Below are 20,354 nucleotides of genomic sequence, written 5' to 3'. Positions count from 1 at the left end.
TAACTTAAACCATTGGTTCGGGCTGTAACCTCCAGAGCAGGAGAAAATAAGCTTGCTCCACCTTCCATGTAATAGTCCTTTAGTTATTTGATGATAGCTATCGTATCTCCTCTCAGTTTCTTCTTTACCAAGCTAAACATGTTGAACTCCCTCAACCATTCCACATAAGGCTTGGTTTCCAGACCCTTGATCATCTTGGTCACCCTCCTCTGCACACACACTCCAGATTGTCAATATATTCCTTAAATTGTGCCTCTCTAACTGGACACAGTATTCCAGGTGTGATCTAACCAAGACTGAATAGAGTGGTACTATTACCTCCTTTGATGGGGACACTATACTTTTAATTGATGCAGCCTTTCTGTGGGTTCTCACAGCTTTTCTGTGGATTCTCACAAGATGCTAGTACATAGGAAAAACCGTTCCTTTTATCAGCACGAGAAGGCTTCAAAAAGCTAATGAATAGGCTCTGTTCAAAGCAAGCCTGAGAAACGAATCTTATCTCATTTGGTTGCAACATCTTGGACATGCTGAACCACCAGGGCTCCTCGACCCCTTGGCTCTCACCCCGCCTTTCCTGGGAATGGCGCCAAGAGTCCAAAAGAGTCCCAAGACAGGGGAGCTTTCTGTTCATGCTCAGAGGAACTCATGGGCAGGACTCTTGAGGGAGGAGAAAGGGGAGGGAATTGGAAGGGGAATATATACTCTGTGCAAATGACTGTGAACCCGTGCATGCTTTTTGTGAGTTATCACACTTGCTCCTTCTACCAGTTCATGGATGGTAGAAATAAAGCTTTATCTCTGAAACTATTCCTTGAGTGTCTGTTGACTCCCATCTCCCTTTCCCGGGCACAATATTTTTCCCATCCGAGGGCAAAGCCTCATAAGGCTACACTTGGAAGATTGTGGAGGAACAGAACCTCCATCTGCCTCCTGTTTAAGGACTTCAACTTGCTCACCTTAAGGTGAGAGATGTTTGCAGAGCTGTCAAGAAAACCAGAAAAAGAGCTCAGCAGTTGCTGTGGGTGCTTTTTAGTGATGTCATAACTTCGCTGTTTGGTGATGTCATAATCATTTCTGCCTTTAGAGAAATATTGCCAGTCTCTGTCTTGGATGGCAAGTTTTCAGGTAGCTAAAACACATTTTAATGAAAACTACAATAGCCAGAGTAATTATTCTCCCACTGCCCCAATAGCTATTGACTGAGCTGACAACACAATGATTTCTGAAATTTAGGAGAAATCCCTGAAGTGCCTGGAAATTGACAGGCAACCAATGGCAGTCCTTTAATAGCAAAGTAATGTACTCTCTGCTACTAACTCCAGCTAACAGTGGCAGTCACTGAATTCTAGAGTAGCTGAAGTGTCCAAACAATAAAAGGCTGGCACACATAGTTATTGCTATAATTGGTCCTTGAGGTGACTAGGTGATAAATGATGGTATCTGAGATCCCTCTCTTAAAGGATAAAGCTGTAGCTTCTGCTGAAACTCTTTGAATCTAAGGGCAATTTGACATCACCATTTTAGACTGAGATGTGGTGAAGCAGTAGTTATTAGTTAGCGGGTTTCTTTTGTTCTTTTCTTGTGTATTCCATGCTTTTATTTTGTATTTTTAATGTTGTGAACTACTCTGAGAGCTACACATGAAGGGAGGTATATAAATAAAATATAAAATAAAACATATTAATTGCTACACTATTATGCCAGTTGAGAACTCACTTCAGTTTTCCCATGCTATCACCATGAAAATATGTGAAGAAGAGAATTTCTAAAAGGTGAACATAACCCAAATTTCCATTTCATCCATCCTTGTAAAGGAAATAGGAGGGTCTCTTCACCACAACTACAGACTGCTAGAACAGCCTGAAGTTGGCTTCAGATTTCCTTTGGCTCCATCTACATCATGAATTCAAAACTTTGTTGACTGGGGTGTGTGTGTGTGTGTGTGTGTGAAAATAATGCCTTGGTTATTGCTGATACCCTTCAGTTTCTGCATCTGCAGTGAAGCCAAAAGCACTATCAACATGCAAATTTTGGTGCTGGGTCAAGATGTTACCCCAAAATAGGATAACAGTTGAGATGATTTGCCTCCATTCAAATTACAGAAACATTATTATTTATGATTTATTGTATAGCATAGTTAGGAACATTTAATTGACTTTATAATTTATAATTGCAGACAATTCACCTTATTCACTTTGTTCTTTGTTTGTTTTGTTAAGTCATTATGACCTATTTTCAAAGTTAAACCAATTTCAAACTTGGGAGGTGGAAGAGGGAATCAGAAGGAAATACCCAGCCAAGTCATGCTCAGAACAGACCCACTTAGATCAGTGGATAAGGATATTGATTGCAATGGGTCTGTTCAATGACTAATGTTGGATATCACCTAGAAAGTTTGTTCTTGTACTTAAGCATGCAAAGCATAATTCTGCTATTTAGTATTTCTACAGTGGTTGTTCAGTATAGTAAGCTACAATCACGCCTCTTTCCTCCTGTGTGGTATGGTTGCTTGCCAATTTCAATTCCTTAGACCAGTGCTTTCCAAACTGTGTCACGACACATTAGTGTGTCAGCTGCAGTGTGTAGGTCTGTTGTGTAAATGCTTGGAAAGGAGTTAGTTTAACCTCCATAGTAAAACTGAATTTCTGTGTCGCAAAATGCATGTTTAAAAAGTGTGCCACCAACATAAAAATTTGGAAGGCTCTGCCTTAGACCAATACTCATCTAATCAGAAAATGTCCGTACATGCAACTCACAAGTACAGATTGTAATTTCATTAAAGGGGTATTTACTGAACTTGAGCAAGCTACTCATAGTAGTAATACAAAAAAGAACCATGCAATATTTTTAAAGAAACTGACAAATGTGTGCATTCAGTGCAGTAGCCTCAGTCTCACAAGAGTTGGCACTGCTATCTTCTTCCATGTAAAGGTTTAAACACTTATTACAGCATGTCATAAATTTTAACTTGTAATTGAAAATCTTTCCACTTTCTTAAGGGGGGGGGGGAAATCTTGTATCACTTGCTACATAATTACAGGCTATGCAGCTGGTCTCTCAGGCTTTGCTAGAAATTTGAAAACATGAAACGCTGCACAAGCCCTAATCAAATTTTATTAAACGTTAAGCCAAAGAAATGTCATCACCCATACCACAGCATATCAGAGAGTAACAATGGCTCCATATCTAAGCCTAAATAAAGCAGAAGATTTAGGACTTGATTTTGGCCATATTTAGTTAGAAGTCGTTATGGATGCTCTCCATCATTTAGGGACCTCACTGCCCTTCAATATAAATGTGTCAGTCCTATTTGCATGAAACACACATCAAAAAGAAAACTAGTCACATTAATAAGCTACTTAATAAGCACACCATTCCTACTAGTCAGTTTACATTGTCCAAACACTTTAGGAATTATATCTAACCACTCTGATTGACCACCTTTGGAATATTCTGGCGGCCAGAATCTGGCCTGTATTTTACAATTTACACTCTAAAACAGGCATAAGCAAACTCGGCCCTCCAGATGTTTTGGGACTACAACCCCCATCATCCCTGACCACTGGTCCTGTTAGCTAGGGATGATGGGAGTTGTAGTCCCAAAACATCAGGAGGGCCGAGTTTGCCTATGCCTGATCTAAAGCAACATTCAATTGTAAAACCTATTATTTCAGTCATGGGTATCAAGCTGGTGAGCTAACAATTTCCTTTTTACCTACAGTAGTTTGACATGAGTCATTCCTGATTAAACGCTTTCCTTGTCTTTGTGAGGTATTGTGGGTTTAAACTTATGCAGATTTTTTAGAACAATATATACAGTGGAACCTCGGTTTTCGAATGTAATCTGTTCCGGACGTCCATTTGACTTCCAAAATGTTCAGAAACCGAGAATCAATGAGCTGACTGCAAAGTCAATGGGGGGGGGTGAAAAACGTGCCTTGGAAGCCATTCGACTTCCAAGGTGCATTCAAAAACAGAAGCATTCACTTCTAGGTTTTTGGTGTTCGGCTTCCAAAATGTTCAGCAGCTGAGACGTTCGAAAACCAAGGTTTGGCTGCACCAGGTATTTTTATTCTTGATAAAATGCATGCTGTGTTGGGTCATCAATTCAAATGGGCTACTCCTATAATAAACCTTGACACCAGCCAGAGCATAAATTCTGCATGGTACTGTTTTTAAAATGCCACTATGTTTTCAAAACAGATTATGAATTTGTTGATATTTATTCATGATCTATAAATGTAAAGAAAAAAATGCAAATGAAACAATAAATATATGTATGTTATGAACAATATTTTGCTCTAATCTGTTTCCAATAGTTTCTCTTCAGGATTTGCATTTGCTTTGACTTAATATTGAATATGTCTGATGTTGTTGTAGGCAACACTGGTGGTTGATTCATCTGATTCATGCATCCCCAAGGTGGCATGAATGCTTCTTGTTCATTGCTGTATTCTTGTATTCTTGTTGTTCCAGTAATGAAAGTAAAGAACCATAATGTGGGACAGGTAAATGACATGGCTCCTTTCCTGACCTCTTTACAGATATAATCAAAGAGGAATGGGATCCACCCACAAGGAAGTACTGTACATATGAGCATATAAAATTAGCTCTGATGTTTAGGCATGTGAAATATTAACTACCAGATGTAACCTATGGCTACATTCACTCAGAGAAGTCCTGAGCATTATGATTAAAGTTGGGAGTGGTTGCATGATGTTTCTCCAATGTTTCTCACAGACATAGCTAAACACATATTTTGCCTATATTTCTCCATGTTTGATTAATTAGCCAAGCACAATGACTTTTGCAAACTTCCTGCCTCTCACACTCTGTCACTTTAACAACAGCATTTGCCAGGCCAAGACTGATCCACAGGCTAGAGGTTCCTCATCACTGGATTCAATGGTGAGAGCTCTGTGCTCATTCATATTTGTCAGCCTAAAGGCAAAAACATTGTACTGTGGAAGCACATGTTCAACAGGCAATAAAAATCCAGCATTCAACTGAAGTCCAAAACACTTTTCTGATTAATATGATCAAGTACATCAATCAGAATCACCGGAAAAGAGAATAGCAATTAGTGTTTTTCATACCTTCCTCTTGGCAAGTCATTGTCATCTTTCTTCCAACGCACTGTTGGCTGAGGATCCCCTTGTACCTGGCATCTGAATTCTACAACTTCTTCCTCCAAAACCACTTGGTTGATTGGTCTCCTGAGAAATGTGGGTCGTTCTTGAAAACAAGAGTTCCAAATTAAACAAGTTGGCTTTATTCAATTTCAAATCTTTGGGAACAATCCAGTCCTCAGCAAACATAGTGCCTGTATGCTCAACTGAGCCTTGTTTCTCCTTCTCCCACTAGAAACCATAAAGTGGAATGACAGGTGTGCCTTTCATGTCTCCAAACTGAACTCCTGCCTCTCTGCAAACAAGTTATTTGTGCTCTGACAGGAAGGCAGAAATGGGACTCTACTGAGCACATGGGAATCCTGTACAGGCTAAATGGAAAAAGCTAGGTATTTGCTATGGCCATTTCACAAACCCAAGCAATCAAAAACAGTTGCAGTTACTGCATGAGAAATGTGTTCATTTATATTATATATGGAGACAAGATGTGATTGCAGAAGCTTCATTTCTTGATTGCTACCACCTCAGCTAGTCATGTGAGTCAACTCTAACTTTTCCAGTGACCATGGGTAAATTGAATACATGTTTCTTTAAGGCAAAGCACAATATGTTGCATGTTTTAACCATAAAGAGCTTGCAAGAAAACAATCACAGAAGTGCATACTAGATACCAAGGACATGCAAACCGAAGTATTCATTATTTTAATTTTGCACCATCTCTACTATTTTCCGTATGACTTCCAGGAAAAAATAGTAATTTCCCAAGTTGTGTTCTCAGAGAGTATTGTGAGTTTGTCCAATAGCTAATTATACTTCTATAGAATGATCACAATGAATGCCATTGCCAAAGCAATTAACATTCTTTATGCAAGATTAACTGGATTTGAATCACCTGCATAACTTGCTTGCAATGTTAATCTCTCAGCAAACAAAAGAATACTGGTTTATTGTGTATGCTAAATAAAGTATTGTCTTACATCACTCAGTTAAGTTAATTTCATAGCAGATTTTTGGAAATATGACTTTCTGTTTTATAAAATCTGCCTATAAATTTTGGTGGCATAATTATAATTGCTGTTCTGTCAACAGCATTCAACAGATAAATTAAAATCATAGCTATAGATAACATGTATAACGTAGCCATTTTATAAGCTTTAGCTGAGTAAATAATGAACACTCTCAGACTTTGTTTCTGTGTGAATATTAAAAGCTTTTGAAGAGGGTAATAAAATAGGTCACAGTTATATGTCGTGTCTGCTGTTTGGACAATGGCTGTTATGACCTTTATAACTTTGAATAAACTTTGCTTGTAGTTATAAATGTTTGCTACCTATCACATTAATAAATTCACAGAGGCTTAAGTTATGGTACAGCACTTGACAGGACATACAAGAGCAGGACATTTTCAAAAATATAAAGTAGTGGGGAAATTCCTTACTAGCCCTCATGAAGCTCCCACCAATGAACTCAAAAGTTTCCCCCTGGTAAAGTGCCTTCTTAAGTTCACTCAGATTCTTTCTTCAATATGAGGACACAAATCCCTTTGCTCCTCTGCCCATCTGAGACATCTTAGAACGCTCAATTTCTACCCCCCCCACCTCCAGCAGCCGTATTTACATTTTCTCTCTCCAAAATGTATAGTTTATATCACTGCACAGCCAGGAGACATACTAAAACGAATGATAAGAATTCCCACTGAAAACAACGGGATCTTATCTGAGGCCCATTGGAAACAATGGAGCTATGAGAATGCCAGTGGAGATCACAGAGCTCTATTAAAATAAAAACAAGTTTGAATGTTAAATGTGATAAAAATGTGATGTGATATTAGCTGCTCACTTGAGTATCTTTCTGCCTTAGACTCAGGTGAGGTCTGTATGCATGATACCAAATGCTAAAAGAAATGCAAAAAGGAAGTATTGAAAATAAAGCAGGTTACTACAAAAAAATTGAGCAGCTGCTACTTCAGCTGCTACTATTTCTACCACCATTGTGTCAGAGAAATCTGGTTTGAAATTAAAAGAGCAGTAATACTCCTCAACCAGCGAATATCTGATTTTAAAATTAGGATATACCATTTCTCTCCAACAAGAATGCATCAGAACAAAAATACACAAAATCTGACATGTGGTCCTGTGCAATTTGGCTACCAATGAAAAGAGATGTAGTTACTATCAACGCCTATGGCTTGCCATGATGTTTATTTATTTTAATAAATACCTATTTCAAATAATTTCAATTTAATTATTTATTTAAATTATTTGAGGCTGCTAAGAATAGGGAAGTGTGTATGTTGCCTGTAAACAGTGGAAAGAATATAAAAGTAAAAAAGTACTAAATTACTAGTGCCAGTTGTTGTTAAATGAAAGCGCTAATGTTCTTTACTTTTTAAAAATCTTTATGAAAGTTTAAATAGTGACTTACTGAGTTAATCCTGCCCCAGAGAAAATTCCTTTTTTAAAAGTACTGTATGATAGAATGTAGATATATTACTGAATGCAAAATTGTAAGGCTTCCAGAAATTGATCCTATCTTGATCAGTGGAAAAATCCTTGGCTACCTTTGGAAGCTGGTAATCCATAGTTTAGTCTTTCTACTTACTTATTTATTTGTATACATGCCTTGCAGTCCTGTGACAGAACATATGATGGTTTCAGATACTTTTCCACCATACACCTCAAGGGGGGAAAACCTTGCAAATCGTCACTCTGTCTAAATTTAATGAACAAGCTCTAAGAAACTGGTGGATTGAGGGCAGTTTTATTCTAGCATACACAGACTCAAAGCTATCTTTTTTTCATGTTTTTTGCTCTAATATATAGGAGTTTATCCAATGGTAGCTTTGTGCTCATGGAAAGCACTTCAACTCAGGTAAGGTTTGCACATGATTTTCACCAATTACAGCTGTTCTGAACTGCAGGGCAAAAAGAATGGTTTGCAAATGGATTGGTGAAGGATGTCAAAAACACCAGAGTGATCAATTCTAGTGCTTTATTATAAGGAAGAGTAAACTTACAACACAGCCTTCAAAGCCCCACTCAGGATGGACCAAAACGAAGCAAGGAGAGGTGTTCAAGACTTGTTTGCACCCAAGCAAACATTTATACATTCTTTATACACAAAGCATCATGTGTCACTTTGGCCAGAACCTCCCAGTACTCCACCTGGCTGATGAGGGCATAGGTGGCAAATATCCAAGTCTTACAGATAGCTTCCTTCTCTGGGCCCAGAGCCCAACACTCCAAGCCCACAGATGAGTGTAACGTCAAAGCCAGCCAATTAGCATAAACACAGCAAGTGCATAAACATAGGTGATCTCATATTTACAACTATCACCAATTTATTTCAGAGTTATCTTGACTACCAAGATGGCATTTAAAAGGCTTCTGGCACAGTCTCACCTTTGGTTCAAGCAGCTATCCACCTCTGGATAGCAACAGCTATCCATAGAGCCCCTACGCCACCCTCATGCCCCCTGGAAAGAGTAGGACAGGATACAGAAGGCTGCAACTGGTGGAAAGGATCAACCACACCTTGCACAAGCAGTGTAAAGCCACTATTGGCTACAATCCACTACCTATAATGAAGCAGTACATAGACAACTAAGAGCATCTTTGGATGTTACTTTCTATAGAAAAAATTCAGCCAACTACAAGTCTAAGAAACTTTCTCCATTACCTCAGAGAAACCAACAATTGAACTGATACTGGATTTCTGTGTCCTTAACAATGTACATCCACATAACTTAAAGAATAGGGATCCTGACAACATAAATGATGCATTGTGTATCATGTTACTTTTGTGAATAAAAACATGTATTTAGGACAGATACATATTAGATATTTAGATGCATTTCTAACACATATATTTAATCTCAGTTTGGGTTTCCTATATATGTAGTGGGTTACTAGAGTGGAGGGGTGTGTAGAATTTCCACACTTACACACTAAAAATATGCCCTGACAATGCTGCTTGTTAACATACAGAAAATATTCTCAATTTGCATTGGACATTATCCAATCAAGATCACATCTTGGTAGAAGATTCTGAAAATCACATTTTCCTTAAGTATGGGTACTCATAGCCCCATTTCTCTCTTTTTATTTTGTTGAGTGTATTTAAAGTTTTATTCTAATGCTATTTAAGAAAAATGCTTTATGTACAATTCTAGTCCTGACCTCCCTACTGCTCCCACAGGACCCCTGGTAACCAGCCTACTTACTGTTACTCAGTTTCACCAGAGGCAATGCCTCAAGCTAAATTCACAGCATGGGGACCTAGAGCTCAGTTATGAGTGACACACCAAAATTGACTTTAGGTAGAGAGCATTTCAAGACCAAAATAATAAGGGATTGAATCCTGGAAATGTTTGAAAACCAATATGTAGAAACATTTAAAACAGGATATGGACAAAGCGAAAGCATTTTTCACATGTTTTAAAGGAAGAAGAAAGATTAATCAGCAAATTACTAATTAACTTCTGTCTATCTCTTTCAGCACTTTCCGTGGACTTGCCAGAAATGTTATTAAATGCTTTCAGTTTCCCACACAAACCAACCTTAATTTCCTGTTCTGGGTTTTATTTTAAGTACATGACCAACATTTACAGGTCTAGGTTTCTAGAAAAAGGCATTTAAATCAATATTAAACACCTAAGGTGGAATGTTTAAGTGCCTTGAGTTGCTTAAGGCAGACTTCCTGCAGCCAAAATAACAATTACTAGTGTTAACTTTAGCACTTCCATGGCAGGTTAACTTCAGCATCTTCATGGCAGGTCATACTGCTTAAGCACATTAATAAAACTATCTCAAGTAGTCAGAAAACTCATCATCCAACATGGTGAAATTTTACCATATCCTTATTAGAGTGAGTTGCTCATGGAAAGCAATGTCATCTGAGATACACACAAAACACAGGTAAACACGACTTGCCATGATAATGGTATGTTTGGGGTTTTGTTTTTTTAATGTGTGGTAATTCAAGCAAACAGCGTGGTGTTAGGTCCATGCTTATTGGGACTTATAAATCAAGTAAAATGCATTTTAACTGGAAATTAGAATGCCTCCTCCCCATGTTCTATAATTTTATCATGTTGCAAAAGTCACTAGGTAAAGCCAATATAAAAATGTAATATGTGAATCATACTGAAAATTGATGTTGGCCCAACATCAAGGGGTCATTTCAGAAAAATGCAAAACATGCTCGCCTGGCTAATAATAATGTTGGCCGATAGCTATGGCAGGTGGGATTGCCAAGCTTGCCAAAGTCTTTCCCCCCCAGATGCCTGCCCCACTTTAAAAACTGTTGCCAAGTGCGTAAAGATGAATGCACACAAGTTAAATGTACGTAAGTTGTGGGCTTACAGTACATATTTTCATTACATTTCCTTTTGATACTGTTTCTTCTTCCTGCCTACATGGTCTGGAAGAAGGAAAGTTAACCAAATTATTCACAGACACTTAAATAATATTTGTTTGCCATTCTCTTGTATGAACCACTTTCTACATCCAGTGCCTGACAGACGTGAATGTTTATGCACTCCTGAGGTTGCAAAGCATTCCTATTGCAACTACCTTCAGATAACCAAAGAGTATAGTTCTGCAGATTTTGTACTGGTACCAATGGAGATCCAAAGAAGCATTCAAGGGGAACAGTGTATATTGGGGACAGACAATTTCAGTCCTGAAAAAGTTTATCTAAAGTTATTTATTTGCTCTAATGCTATTATAGTGGCTACCATGGAGTCATTGCAGAATTTAAATGTGAGTTTCCTATAATACAGACCCAACGCTATAGCGCAGTACAATTCTCAGAAGTCCTAATAAGTTCAATGGGACTTACTCCTAGTCAACCCCACTGGCTTGTGTTGTGGATGAAATGCATATTAAATAGACAATAATGTCTGATAAATTACTAGTAAAGAGAAAGTCTTTGGGTTGTATTCAACTAAATTTTGCTCAGAGTTGTTGGCATCCGTCTGTCTTGAGAGACAATGCAGTGTACCTCCAAGGGTGAAGTCAAACCACTGGAGAATCATAGTGCCTGCTGTGGCTGCAGAGACCGGTAACTCACAACTGCTGCCTCCTGCGTTGGTTTTGCTGTGTTAGCAGCACCGGAGTGACCTCACCAAGGCACAAGCCTGGCCAGTGTATATGGTGGCCCTAGACAGCTCAGATGACAAGATTCCGCTCTTGGACTCACTGATGTGGTTCAAAGAAAAACAGAGCAATACATTTGGTACCAGCTTGGCTGCACAAGCTGCCAGAAGAATTGTCCACTCCACTCTGAATTTGAGTAGCGTTTACTTCTTAGCGTTTTCCTCTCCCAAAGATGTCCCACAAGGCAGTGAGCTGATCAGAGTAGATCATGGAAATTCATTGCCATGACTAATTTAGGTCCATTAATCTGAATGGTTCTACTCTGAGAAAAAGTTAGTTGAATACAATTCTGGCCAGCTTGAAGAATCAACGAAACTGAGATCTGCCAAAATAAACTATTTTGTGGGATTGAAATGTGTACTTTTACTTTAAAGAAGTGGTGAAAAATAAATACATTGATTAAACTCCCATGTGTAGAGGAATATATACTATGATTATCACTAAAATGTTCTTTTGGATAGACATTTACAAACGATTTTCATTCCTAGCACTAAATTCCTTTAGCAAAATTCATTGGGATTTTCTGTACTTTCAGACAACAATCCACATTGTTTCCAAGGAAATATTTCACTATATTTCCAACAGTGCAAAGGAAGATAAAATCTTTACCTAATTTAACTATGTGGATCTGAGTAATTCCTAACCTTAATCCAGTACCTGCAATGGAAACGCTAATGCAGCATTATGATTTTACTTATCAGAAAACAATTGTTCAGTGCGGGAAAGCCATAAACTAACACGAGCAATTCTTCATTATTGTAGATGTGACAGTAGAAAGCTAACTTTTTAATATATATTTTGTGCCTGCAGCTCAATAACAGAAGGAAGCAAATATCTCAGAAGTTCCCTTACCAAAGACAGTGAGCTCTGCTGGGTCACTATCCCGTTCTCCCACCATATTGGTGCCAACACATGTATACATTCCAGCATCACTCTTTCTTGTGTTTGAAATCATAAGCTTTCCACCTCTTATCTATCAGGGGGAAAATGAAAAAGTCTAAGTTTTAGCACACTGTAAGCAGTTTCATATAACTAAAGATGAAAAGAAATACACCAGTAGCAATATTTATAAATATTAGCAAATGTAATTACTATTTCTAAAGCACTATTCTTCATGTAAGATTACCGTAATTTTTGCTCCATAAGACACACCTAGTTTTTAGAGGGGGAATGCAAGAAAAAAATATTCTTTAAAGGGAGCGCTGAGCAGAGCCTGTATGTATCCCAGGCTCTGCTCAGCACTCCCTTTCATGAGCTGCTTGGAGCGTGTGTGCGGCGCTTGCAGGCTTTTCCCCGAGGAGGGAGAAGGGCAGCCCATCACTGACGGGTTGCCCTTCTCCCTCCTCAGGAAAAAGCCCCACACTCCACACGGCTCTTTAAAAAGGAGCATGGCTCTTGCGGGCTTTTCCAGGAGGTGGGGGAAGGGACAGAGCGCGGCTAAGCCAGAAGCTAGAACAGCGAGAGGGATTGCTGTGCAGTGCTCCCTCTCGCTGTTCTGGCTTCTGGGATAGCTGCACAGCCTGCATTTGCTCCATAAGATGCACACACATTTCCCCTTACTTTCTAGGAGGGAAAAAGTGCGTCTTATAGAGCAAAAAATACAAATTTAAATTTATAGAGCAAAAAATACAAATTTCACAAATTTAAAATTTGTGAAGGGCCATAGCAGGACACTTTGGTGACCTCAGTTCTTTCAAATGTCTTTGAAATATTTGGTGCTTTTGGTCACAAAGGGATTTCACAAGTGCACTTTCACTGGACAATTGATGGGAAAAGGAACTTTTTTATCACCCTTCCACCTGAAAAATGCTTATGAGAAGAGGCCCAAGAGGATTGCTGTCCATATTGTGATTCTCCCACATTCAGTTATTTAGCCGCAGTGCTTAATTAAATGCTCCAATTTACCAGAAAACCCACACTGAGATTCACTTTTTAGCAAATTGATCAATATTTTTTAGGTTCCCATTTCAGTAGGACAGACTTACACTGATTCTCTCTTCTCTGTCATCTATTCGGATTTTGTCTTTTTTCCAGTAGATAGTGGGCTCAGGATGTCCTCGAGGAGGCTGGCACTCTAAAATAGCTGGTTCACCTGCTGCCACAACAACATCTGTGGGATTTTGTCGGAAATCATCCCGTAGCACTGATACAAAAATAATATATAAATAAAAGAAAGGAAGGAAAAAAGAAAGAAGATTTATTATAACAGCATACTGACAAAGAAAAAAAATTCTTGGTCAAAATTTCTTGGGTGGCTATTTAACATGCATTATAAAAAATCCATCCCAATCAGCCACTATACCAGAAATAAATATGACTCCATAGGTGGCCGATTCTCAGCATATGAGTACAGGCTATGCATATGTATTTTGTAGCAGTATCTCTCATATAAATGCACACATACACACCCAGTTTCTCTTTTATTCTGCAGCCACACCTGCCAAGTGACATCTGGCCAATGTGACCTTCTGAGGACAAAAAACCCTAATAGTATGATTGCCATTCTGACACTGAATTATTTTCATTACGGAAAACAGCACGCTGGACTTTGCTTGTAACCTTTTGGAAATCCTGCATGCCTGTCTCTCAACTGGCACATATATCCACAGCAGTCGCTTTAAAGTCATCTGGGCAAAAGAAGAAGTGACACACTACACAGTTTTACTTCTACTGCTTAATAATAATAATAAACAGCAACAACAATTTATGAAGGATGCCAAGATCTAGGTATACATAAAGTTATGCTTTTTTTATTCTCACTTATTATCTTTGCTGCTATGATTGTGAGAGAAAACCAGAAGGGAGAAAATACTTGCAGGTTACTCTCAACTGTTGGAAAACTAGTTTAGGGAACTACCTTCTTATAGAAATTATGTCACAGCACAGGGATTAGACCTTAGCGTTCAGAAATGATATTATTTTATCATTATTCTTCCATGCATGTTTCAGTCTCTAGGTTAATTGCCACCCTTAACAACACAGAACTGAAAAGAGCTCCAAAATCAGCTACTAAAAATTAGGGCATCTCCACTCTTGTAGTTCAACTATGCAAGAGGCTCATTACTGTTTTAATACAGATTTCACCTTTAGTGGAACAAGGGCCCTCTGAGAAATCAAGAAAAGCCTGTGTCTCACTAAAGGAGCAGTCTGGAACAGTTCAGCAAAAATGTTCACTCTTCACTTATAAGCAGATTTAATTTACTGCTTTTGCTGTTAATAAAATGTGCTCCATTTTAACATTTTGAACTGCACATTTCCCATTTTCGTGTGTTACATGTAAGGATAAAATTTATATGCACAAGGATTAGCCACTGAATGGGTTGAGGTGAGCCTGCATATAAATCTGGCTCTCAGCTACAGATATGGGTTTCTGCTTATCGTTTTAGCATTTTCAAGGCACACAGGTAAATCCTAAGAGAGGGAGAAACTAATTAAAGGTTAATTTAGTTTCTAATATAAAAAGGAGCTGTTTATGTACACCATGTCTAGACGCAGAAAATAAAAATAAAAGAATTGGCGTAAAAATCATTCTGGCAAGAACTCCACTTTCTCTAAAGGAACACATCTGGCAGGGTGAAGGGCATATTTCAGAACCCTCTTCCCACATTTTTCTTGCCTAAAGCTTGAAATGAAAGGCATCCTCTGAACTGGTGCATATTATAGAAATCTTTCCCATAAAAAGCAAGTAATATTTATATATTTGCATCTGTCAAGAATTCACATTTGATAGAAAAGAAAGAAAAGACTGAGGAATAGTTAATTTTGGAGACAAAATAGAATGATGATATCCTAACACAAAAGAGCACAGAATGTGGCAAAGTATATCCAAAACACAGAAATAAGAAATACACTATCAGAAGGCCAGCATATTCAACAATGATAATCCACAAAATTTTCCATTCTGTAATATTCCTCTGTGTATATCAATATACAAACACAGAAAGTTAGAAAATAATGAGGAAAAAAAGTTTATTTCACAAATGGAAGTTTGGTAATATTCAGGATCAAAAGGTACAATTTAAAAATTACACAGAAAGTCAAGCACCAATCCCAGCATGTTACAATACTGGAAACACTGATCTCTAAACTCTACTTGGCCTCTGGATTATTTACATAATCACTGGCGTGCCCACTTTGGTATAATTAAATTTTAGCATCAGGGTATGCTTTTTCTACTGTCTTCTGTCAGTGATCAAGCAATCACTTTCTACTCACTGTAATCCTTGCCACCTGCCCCCAATCTAGATTATAAACCCCTTTGGGCTGGGACCATGATCTGTCTGCATTGTGTTCCATCTGAAAAGAGGAAAGGCAATCCTCAAACAAACAAGAAACTAAGTTTGTTATTGGTATGAGCTTTCGTGTGCATGCACACTTCTCATACCAATAAGAAACTTAGTTGGTCTCTAAGGTGCTACTGGAAGGATTTTTTTATTTTGTTTTGACTATGGCAGATCAACACGGCTACCTACCTGTAACAAGAAATTAGCTGCAGTTCTTTAGAATGTAGAAAAGGCATGTAATAAATAGCCTGATTATTGAACATTCACCCTGATTTGTTTGCATAATATTTCTATTTAGTGACCACTCATTCTCTTTGCAAGGAGCTTAGTCAACTTTACATCAAGCAAACTTTATTCCACACTTTCTAGTGCATAATCCTGCCACTTTCCTTATCAAAAAAGCCAAACTTTGCGGGTAAATACAATCGTTGCACAAAAATGTCAAATCAACTTTAATTGTGCAACTTGCATTTTCTGGGATATAACTAAATCCTGGTAATATTGACAGCTTGGATCCATGGAATTTTGGTCAGTGAAATTAGAATTGCACTGACCTGAAGCATATTTTCCTATTCCTAGTTAAAGGTCAGCTGGTTGGGTTTCAGGCTCCACCCACAGCCTAACACAGGCATAAATGTTTGGGGACAAAGGGCTCCCATAATTCAGTTTGGGAACTGATAAAGACAGTAAAACAGAGAAAATAGACCCTACGTCCCAGAGACTAGAGAGTATAAGACGATCCTTTGCAGTCATCATATTTTGGCAGGCCCTGCTGTTCATTAAAAATGGAAAACTACACTTTAGGTAGGCAGAACTGTACTTTTCCCCATTCTGGTAATGAGAGATCAGTAGGTTGGAATAACCTTGGGCGGAATAATAGGAGACTGCAGGGATGACAAAGGGAGGACCTTTTGCGGGACCCTTTGACCAAAGGCTGCTTCAGCGCTCCTCCACTGTTCAAGCAAGGCTCTCCTAAAAGATGTGAACTAAGTTTCTAGATTTTATATTCTATACAGTACCAGGTAATTTTTTCGTACTAGGAAATCTGCTAAAATGTAGATTTGGAAAAAACCCCTCAAATAGATCTTTAAATATGATACAGTTGACATGTCAAACAAAGTTCCAGAAGCTCCCCAAAGAACTGCCGTATAATCTGTTTCAGATATTCTGACATTCCGTAGGAGATGAGAATAAGTGCACAGCTAAACTAATGGCAGTTTGGCCATTTTCATCTGGGATTGGAAGCATCTGAGAGTAGACAGAGAATCAGTCAAAGAACTGATGATGGACCTCAAGCATTTATTTCAGTCTCACACTGAATGGTTCAAAGAGATACAATATTATGCTCTATAGCACACATACAATAATGCTCCAGACAAAATTTAATTGTGGCATTCTAGGTCTTTCTCTGATGAAGAATGCATATACTTCTGAATTACCATTTCCCGTTTTCATTTGAAATGTAAAAGTTTATTAATGGTTGAAAGCTTCATGTTGCAACAGTATAGTGAAGAGAAACGCTTGCAGCTAAAACACCTGCTGCAACAGGGGGAAAGGCTTGCTACCAAAGCAACTCCTCACTAAATATGCCAGTTTATGCCCAAATCCAGACCAAGTCAAACTAATGTCTGTAAACTCTAGGAATTTTATAGAAAGGGAATTCATTTTCTCCTCTGTGACTCTGACGATTTGTTTAAATGAGTCTGAGTGTTTTTTGGTGAAGTAAAAGAGGGGGTCATAATCATTAATATATATATCCATAGTGTAATCCTTCCTTCTACCATAAAAGCTCTCAGACCCTAAGAAAAGGGGGAAAACACATTTTAATAGGATTTACATTTACATGATGATTACAAATAACCATCTGTCTGCTTCTAGTTTTCAATCTGGTCTGTGTCCCATGAGTCCCTAGCCTATGGTCAAAGCAACTAAGCTAGAAGGGGAAAGTACAGGTCTGTCAGGAGATTTTGGATAATTTACATTCTTTTGCCACAGTGCCTGGTTTCTCCTTCTATCTCCACAAATATATTACAGGGACTGCTTTCTAAATTCCATATACATACATTATAAAATATAGTGTGTGTGTGTGTGGGCGCGCACACACACACACACATCAATATTTAAAATAACAGATGCATTTTATACAATACACTGTTTTGGTCCTCTCATTTTATGAAACTGAGTTTTTAATCTCTATAATAAAATTGTCTCTAGGTATGATACTCTAGGTATGAACCAAACATAGTGGTTTGAGTCATTCTAGCAATCTCACCACTTTACCGCATAATATTCTAATAAATTAGAACAAGGTGAACTTTGCTTTGTTGTCACTCTTGCAGAAAGAGAGCTTGGAAAACTCTGCTTGAAGATTAGGCACCAAGGCAAGCAGTGACGGGAGAATCCCCTGTCAGATGATAAGTAGTCTCAAGCCATCTTTCAGGAGAATGCGAAGGATCCAGTCCTCCTGTATCATAAAATAATCATTGGGCTACCACTTGCAAATTATGTACAACCCTCAGAGGTGTCTTTATTTATCCAAGAAAAATCAAAATGGTTTCTATGGGATTTGGCACATAACAAATCATTGTTGCTATACTGCATTTGCTAAGCCAACCCATGGTTAAATATGAATATGAAGGGTCCTGGAGAAGAGACTGTAGCAGCTTTGTACTTCCATGGTCCTTTTAACTCAGCAAGGCTAAACCAAAATTTGGCTTGAGTTGTCCAAACATGGGCTCATGTTTAAGCTTACAAAAACCAAACCCAAAATGTTTGTCGCTACCAGCAGCTTAATTAGATTTCTATATTTACTTATCTTAATGTTGAACCATAATGGCAAATTAAGCAAGACAAACATGGGCTATGAGGCCTGAAAATGCCTTCCCAGTGATATGGCCGCTACACTGCCATTGCCATCTGTCCCCCAGTGCACCTAGTTCAATTTATTGCAAGTAGAAAATAGAATGTCTCACAGAAATTGTCTCACAGTCTCCAAAACTAGTTGTTCCTTTACTAACTCCTATCCCATCTATGCTTTTGGCTGATTATCTTTAAGACTTTCCTCACAGCCAACACTCAGCTTTCAGCAGCTACAGAGCATGCTCAGCTCTCATTGAGCTGTTTTTAAAGGGGGGGGTCCCATTAGGTCCCCCCCATATGTTTTGTACTTTGGTTAATCTTGAGTATTGCAACATCTCACCTTCGGTTATCAGAAGCATGCTGTTTTTGGCTATACAGTGGTACTTCGGGTTACATACGCTTCAGGTTACAGACTCCGCTAACCCAGAAATAGTACCTCGGGTTAAGAACTTTGCTTCAGGATGAGAACAGAAATCGTGCTCCAGCAGTGCGGCAGCAGCAGGAGGCCCCATTAGCTAAAGTGGTGCTTCAGGTTAAGAACAGTTTCAGGTTAAGAACGGACCACCGGAATGAATTAAGCACTTAACCTGAGGTACCACTGTAGTTCTGTCACCCTTCACTGCCCAAGTTTGATATTAGAGAAAGTGATGCTAAGAGTGTATACTTGATATTGTTTGTTAATAACCTCTCTCACTCTCATGCAAGTATTTATGTTCTATACACTTAGCTGAGACAGACTTTTATGCATACAATATCATAATTCTTCTTTTCTCTTTCATATCTCTGGGGCTAAAATAGTAACAACTGAATGATCAGATTGTTTTTATGACCTTCAATCCTTTCAAACTATTTTTTCAGCAAAATCATTCAAAATATCACCATCTGATTAAACACTGGGGAAATCCCTCATAGGCTTTCTGAGCCCTGCCTTGCTTTAGAGAAGATTCTGTCTTCTTCAGTTGCATCAGGTGCTACAATCATATGTTACAGCCACTGGGAGTCAGTCTGTTAAATATGTCATCAACAGTTATGTGATTTAAGGAAGTTAACTTTCTTGCGCACACAGGTTTCTGCTGATGCTTTATTATTTCTGTTGATGCTCTCTTACTGCTGTCTGCTTTTTATTTTCCCCACACCAATAGGACAAAAAGAAGATCCTATACGTTCTTAGAATTCACTGTGTTCAACTGAATGCAAGCTGACATCTTTGTATTTTCTGGAAAGATTCTATTTGACTGTTGGATGATATGAGGAGTGGAAGTCTTTCTAATCCAGAATATAAAATATTTATGAGTAAACTAGGAGATGGAAAACAAAGTTATATGACCTATCTACGCTGTAGTGAAGCCCCTATAACCTTATCTCCCCCTCGCTTTTAGCCCCTAATGAATTCTGAATGCTGCAGTTAACATTCAGCAATCTCATTACACATCAGCCATAAATCTTCAAAGGCATCACTTTTGTTTTGACAACCAAGGAAGGGAGAGAAAAGCAATAAGCATTTCTGAGCTTGCTTTTTGTTGATATAGATTTCTTTAAGATCAGACTGAAATTATTTTACATGCACTATGCATATGATAATGGAATGTTTTGGATCATGCTGAAAATATTTCCAGGTTCACAACAGACATATTTTTCTTCTAATGTTGTTGAATACATTCCCCTTTAGCCAAACAGCCTAAATCCTACAATATAAATGTCAAAATACTGTTTTTTTGGAATTAAAAAATGGTTAATATTCCTTAATTGAAGAAGGCTTAATATAGATTTGTGAGCAATTTCAGAAAATATAGTATGTGTATATTTTTGTATCCCTAGGTTTGTATATTTTCAAACCTTGAGGTTTAACAATAACAAAACAAACCAGTAAACTGTTCTTATCCAATGATCTTTTTCACTGAACGATGTCTACTGTTCGCACA

At 38.1% G+C, this 20,354-nt stretch overlaps 1 protein-coding gene and 1 long non-coding RNA gene across 23 annotated transcripts in view; one reads left to right on the top strand and one right to left on the bottom strand.

Annotated features, from left to right (window-relative positions):
• ROBO2 (roundabout guidance receptor 2) overlaps positions 1 to 20,354 on the bottom strand; it is a 901,420-nt gene that overhangs the window by 146,165 nt on the left and 734,901 nt on the right. For all 22 annotated transcript variants that reach the window (XM_081907838.1, XM_081907823.1, XM_081907827.1 and 19 more), the window contains exons 3-5: positions 13,276 to 13,433; positions 12,143 to 12,263; positions 5,100 to 5,238 (exon numbers count right to left, since the gene is read on the bottom strand). In XM_081907838.1, coding sequence (XP_081763964.1) covers positions 5,100 to 5,238; positions 12,143 to 12,263; positions 13,276 to 13,433 — 418 coding nt within the window. The remainder of the gene's footprint in view (positions 1 to 5,099; positions 5,239 to 12,142; positions 12,264 to 13,275; positions 13,434 to 20,354) is intronic.
• LOC309368108 lies at positions 1,087 to 5,618 on the top strand. The gene is made up of 3 exons (XR_014167542.1): positions 1,087 to 1,128; positions 4,384 to 4,511; positions 5,368 to 5,618. It is a non-coding gene; the product is annotated as an uncharacterized lncRNA (long non-coding RNA).

This window comes from Podarcis melisellensis (assembly GCF_964234715.1).
Source record: "Podarcis melisellensis genome assembly, chromosome: 4".
Lineage (NCBI taxonomy): Eukaryota > Metazoa > Chordata > Lepidosauria > Squamata > Lacertidae > Podarcis > Podarcis melisellensis.
This window is presented reverse-complemented; position numbering and strand designations above follow the sequence as displayed.